Source organism: Montipora foliosa, chromosome 9 (genome assembly GCF_036669935.1).
Source record: "Montipora foliosa isolate CH-2021 chromosome 9, ASM3666993v2, whole genome shotgun sequence".
In the NCBI taxonomy this organism is placed as follows: domain Eukaryota; kingdom Metazoa; phylum Cnidaria; class Anthozoa; order Scleractinia; family Acroporidae; genus Montipora; species Montipora foliosa.
The window spans coordinates 22,862,645-22,867,644 of NC_090877.1; the positions used below are offsets into that span (position 1 = coordinate 22,862,645).

Here is a 5,000-nt window from a genome sequence, read left to right on the forward strand (position 1 = left end):
TTGCCTTGAGTGGGGAATGGGAGGGGGAGGGAGGGGGGGGGGGGTATTGTTGGGCCTTTGTGTTGTCATTGCCCAAAGTGACTCTGACGAAAGTTGAGGGAAGTCTCAACGATTTTTGTCTAGGATTGCAGGCAGAAATTCCATCGATAAGATTGATTTATTCTTTACAATTTTAGCGATAAGAAATTTCTTTAACTCACAATGAAGAAATTGGTAGGCAAATGTAATCTTGCGCATGCGCAGGAAAATCATGGTCAATAACTAATATGACGTCAAGGCAGCAATGATCTTACACGCTGATCACGTGAGTAGATAGGCTTCGTAAACATATATCGTTTAGTCTGAAAAGGGGACGAAAATTGGAGAGTACCATAGTCCTTGATGAAATGCTTGATGCCAGCTTGTGTTACATTTGTAGGAACTTTCTGAGCTTATCCGGTTGCATCACGAAACTCAGGTGCTCTGTATGCAGTTTTACATTAAGAAACTTGCCGGTGAAAAACTTCTCCCCATTTTAGAGAAGCTGGAACCTTCGGACAGGTGAGAAATGGACCTCTGTCTGCACATACTGTTTTTTCTCTGTTTTCTCCTATTCACCATTTCCAAGGTACATGCCACGCCCACAAGACAGGGTCTTAGTACCCCTTAGGGGTTCTTTCCAATATCTCCGACGAGCACCCCCTTCCTTTATATATGGGAGTCCCCCCCCCCCCCCCCCCTGGACTGTTTTCCCTTTTGTCAGCAGACAGGCAGCGCAAAAACAATTGTTAGAAAGGGGTTAACAAACTAACTGAGTTTTACGAAACCCTCTCCCCCCCGTCAGAAAATTGACATTAACGCAGAGGTCGTAAGTCTTCGTCAAGGTAAAATCTTTATTTAGACACGGTGTTTCCTTTAGGACTTTACACTAATGAATTAAATAAATCTAACTACTTAGCTAATTTAAATTACAAATACTACAATAAAGGAAACGATAAAACCTGCTTTTTGGGTGGGGGGTGGGGTGGGTGGGTAGCACAAAGGTTTTTCATAGTAGCTTTTCTTCCTCGGTACTGAACAGCTATAGAGGCAATTTGTTCTTTCTTAATTTCTGAACATTCTTTCTTTTTCTCCTGTTTCACCTTTTGGTTTATCGTGGCTTCACTTTTAATCTCTCTCCCCCTCTTAAGTTTTACCTTCCTTTTCGCTTTTTATTTGTTTGTAAATCCGTTACATGTACCCACAGATTTCGTTCTCTCTAATCAGTGCCCGTTTTTTCCGTCCACAGTGCGTTTGTTCCTCTGTACCGTATGATACATGGATTTCTTTGTGGAGATTGCAAGGTGTTTCCAGCTGTGGTTCTCGACAACGTTTGAGCTTTGCAATGCAAGAAAACAATAATACTTTAAAGAGCCATCAATTTAAACAGTCATCAGTTCTTCTAAAGTCTCGCGAACATATTTATGCGAAATCAGAAGTCACTCCAATTGTGTGCAAGTCGCTAGTCCAGTGGCCTTATTTTCTACTTTGAAGCTTATGATAAAGTTAACAATTGGTGCATGATAAGGAAAGATGTTGAACTTTGTAAAAATACCCTTTTGAGTTATGGAAAGTGGTGTCCTCAGGGAACATTTACACTCATAGCTAGACACATGGTCATTTATTGGCCCTAGCCCCTTAATTACCCACTCTGTGTAATTTATTTCAAAGTTCTTTATTGCTTTAACTGTGGAAATTGAGTAGGTTATTTGGGGAAATGTAGGGTGGCTTGTCTCTGTTAAAGACGATTTAATTTATGGATCATGTGTTCGTTGGACTGGAGTGTAGCAGGGTAACGTAACTCACATAAGCTGAAAATTATGTACTGTAATACTTTCTTTTATAGATCAAATAAAAAAATATAAAGGAGAATTATACGATTTGCGTAATCCATTGGATTATTCATTAACCATCCCCCCCGGATCACTTTTGAAATAAACATTACGTCAGGGTAGCCTGTGATAAAGATAAAGCACCTCATTGCTTACTGCAGTTTCAGTTTTGTATTGTTGACCCAACCTCGTTTCCAGGGCTTTTCCCTAGAGGAAAATGGCGGCCATTTTCCTTTAGGGAAAAACCCTGGGAACGAGGTTGTTGTTGACCCGATTGGCTCAAGACATGAGTTTTACGAAACTTTTACTTATAGTTCTATTATTGTCTGTAAGTCCGGCAAGGTTGCCCTTTTTTTTTTTCAAGCATTTCAATGTTTGATAGCCGATCGGTTGGCTCGTTTGCGAATTGGACTACCCTGTTGTAGGTTGAGGGTTCGAGCCCCTACGGGATCAACAATTAGGGTCTTTAAATAACAAAGGAGAAAGAAAATGTAAACCGCAAGCCCTGTCTCATAACCCTTGCTTTCAACAACGTGGGACATAAAGAACCTACACACTGTTTGGAAAGAGTAGGGGATGGTGATCTCTGCCAGCATGTGGTCGACTGAATAAGCTTGAAATCTAGGGATCTATCCCTTTCCAAGATTGCGCGAGTCCTGGGGGAGACCTTACGGAGGGCGGAAAATAACCTGGGAACGAGGGAAAAACTCGTCTTCCCTGGCGTGGTTGCTTATGCCAAGATGGCGGTCGCTGTTATGAGTTATGAGGGAAACTTCTTACTCTTTTCCGTATCATGAATGAATATGAGGAAGATTGTTGGAGTAAGTAAAAAGATATAAATATGCAGTAAATAGGTCATTTACTTTGTCCTTCTCAGCTGTAATATTGATTTGTTTGTGTGTGTGTGCGTGCAGAGTTCAGGGCTTACTTTTTCTTTCTTTGTTTTGTTTCTTTTTTCGTACCTTGGTGAGGTCTCGCAGTGATGTCGTTTTTACCTCTTCATACGTCTTTCCATTTCATTTTTTTTTACTTTTAACAATGCTCTGAAGGAAATAACAACAACTTGTGGCAATGCAGGAAACCCCGGCGTTGTCAATCAATGGTTTCCGATCGATTGATTGCAATCAATACAATCAATAATAATCAATAACAATCCATTGATTGTTATTGATTGGTGCAACCAATCGATAAAAATCGATACTCACACTCGGAGTCTTAATTGCTATTGATTACCATTGATTTCTATAGAAAATCATTGATTAATAATTCATTATGCAACTTTCTGGCGCGTGTTAGCGTGGGCGTGCTTCATTGGTCCCGGGCATATTTACACTTCCAGGGTAATTGGGTAATTCGATTGCGCACTTTTATCCTTGCACTTCAACCGGGATTCTCAGAACACAATTGTTACGGAGTTTGCTTGTGCCAGAGATGGCGAAGCAAGTTGAATTGTCAGTGCGCTGTGTAGTCAAGGGCTATCACGAATGCCCTTTTGAAGTGAATGTCGGAGAAATATTCTACGCATTCAAGAAGAGGGGAGAACGTGGGAATGCGTTCAGAGTTACGAATGATCGGGGGCAGCTCGGCCATCTTCAAATCGAGCTTGTTGGTCCTCTTTGGCCCTTACGCAAAGAGATTACTGTGTAAGTTTAAAAACGCCACAATACAAAACAAGGGAAAACAATAATCGGAATGTGTCATGTCAATAACTGGAACTCATTTTATTTTTATTATTTTAGAATTGTGACAGGACCTCCAGATTCATTGTATGATTCTATGATTCTATGATTCTATGATTCATTGTATTATGGTGTTGTTGCATTCTCTAATATACCAAGCAAGTGTTCTGAGCGTTGTAGAGTGCCTTCTTTATGCTATTCTGGAAGCGCATTACATTTTCCTTTTAACAATTATTCTGCTATCTTCCCTTTCGGTTGCACGGGTGAATGTTCAAGATGTATGTTCTTGGCCTGCGTGCGTATATTCAGGCAGCATGACAGTGAGCGCAGACAAAAACATTTTCCTCAACTAATTAACAAGCTGGAAGAGAGCGACACTGAAGAGACTTGAAGACAATTTTTTTCTTGTTTCGAGACGATCAGAGTCTAGTAATTTAAGTGAGCTTTTAATAGTAATAAGGGGTAAAAATGCTACAAATTTAACATAAAACACAACAAATAAAGATAACTGAATGGTTTGTTCATTCATATGGTGCGTTTTATTTAAGAAAATGACAAATTTCATAATCAATAAAAATCAATAGTAATCAATAACAATCGATGAAAATCAATAGAAATCGATACTCACACAACTTTAAGTCTTCGATTTTTATCGATTTCCAATATCAATCGATTAATTGTTATTGATTATTATTGATTATCATTGATTTTATCGATTATCGGAAACCATTGATTGACAACGCCGGGAGGAAACGCTGCCCCATTTACGTCAAAGTGGAAAGTCTACAGTACAAAGTGAACTACTTGCTCTATTAAAGTTATCATTTTGGAAGGTGACCCTTCCAGTAGCTACAACAGGTTGCAAAATTGGTGAGACACTCCCGTTAAAAAACAACTTTTCTTGCTACCAATACCTGCTGTATCTACAATAGACCATTTTACAGTTGTGTGCTTAGTTACCTGGCCTTTGATTGTAAGTGAGGCTGGAGTTGACTTTGCTTTGATTTTCTTATGTAAAGCGCTATAATCAGCATGAGAACAACATTAACATAAGAAAAGGAGTGAGGTTTCTGTCAAAGCATGGTCAACTTCAGCCTCACTTTTATTCAAAGGCCAGGTAACTAAGCACACAACTGTAAAATGGTCTATTCCAACCTTTCCCCTCCCTCTCCCCCTTCAATGTTGACTGTCTAAGTCTTCAGCAATTTTTGTATTGCTAGCAACATTTGGAATAAACTTACTGAATGGCTGATAAACCTAAATGTACTTCCTAGGGATTATGCTTTGACAAATACTACTGCTTTGGGTCTGAGGCCAGATATCTCTCAATTCGCACTTCTTATAAATTATTGCTTTCTCTTAGCACGATATCACATATGGCTCGCTAAGACAAAAGAAGGCCATCCAAACCTTACACATTTCATACGCACTTTAAAATCACGATATGAAATAGAAATAAAAAGTGGAGACA

General features: G+C 39.4%; 2 protein-coding genes across 2 annotated transcripts in view; both read left to right on the forward strand.

The window, feature by feature from the left end:
- LOC137971018 (uncharacterized) overlaps positions 1-1,891 on the forward strand; it is a 42,710-nt gene extending 40,819 nt beyond the window's left edge. The window contains exons 9-10 of the mRNA XM_068817709.1: positions 419-540; positions 1,268-1,891. Coding sequence (XP_068673810.1) covers positions 419-540; positions 1,268-1,355 — 210 coding nt within the window. The 3' untranslated portion in view covers positions 1,356-1,891. The remainder of the gene's footprint in view (positions 1-418; positions 541-1,267) is intronic.
- A 669-nt stretch (positions 1,892-2,560) lies between these two features.
- The window catches only part of LOC137969334 (integrator complex subunit 15-like), a 17,742-nt gene continuing 15,302 nt past the window's right edge, over positions 2,561-5,000 (forward strand). Inside the window, exon 1 of the mRNA XM_068815528.1 lies at positions 2,561-2,671. Coding sequence (XP_068671629.1) covers positions 2,644-2,671 — 28 coding nt within the window. The 5' untranslated portion in view covers positions 2,561-2,643. The remainder of the gene's footprint in view (positions 2,672-5,000) is intronic.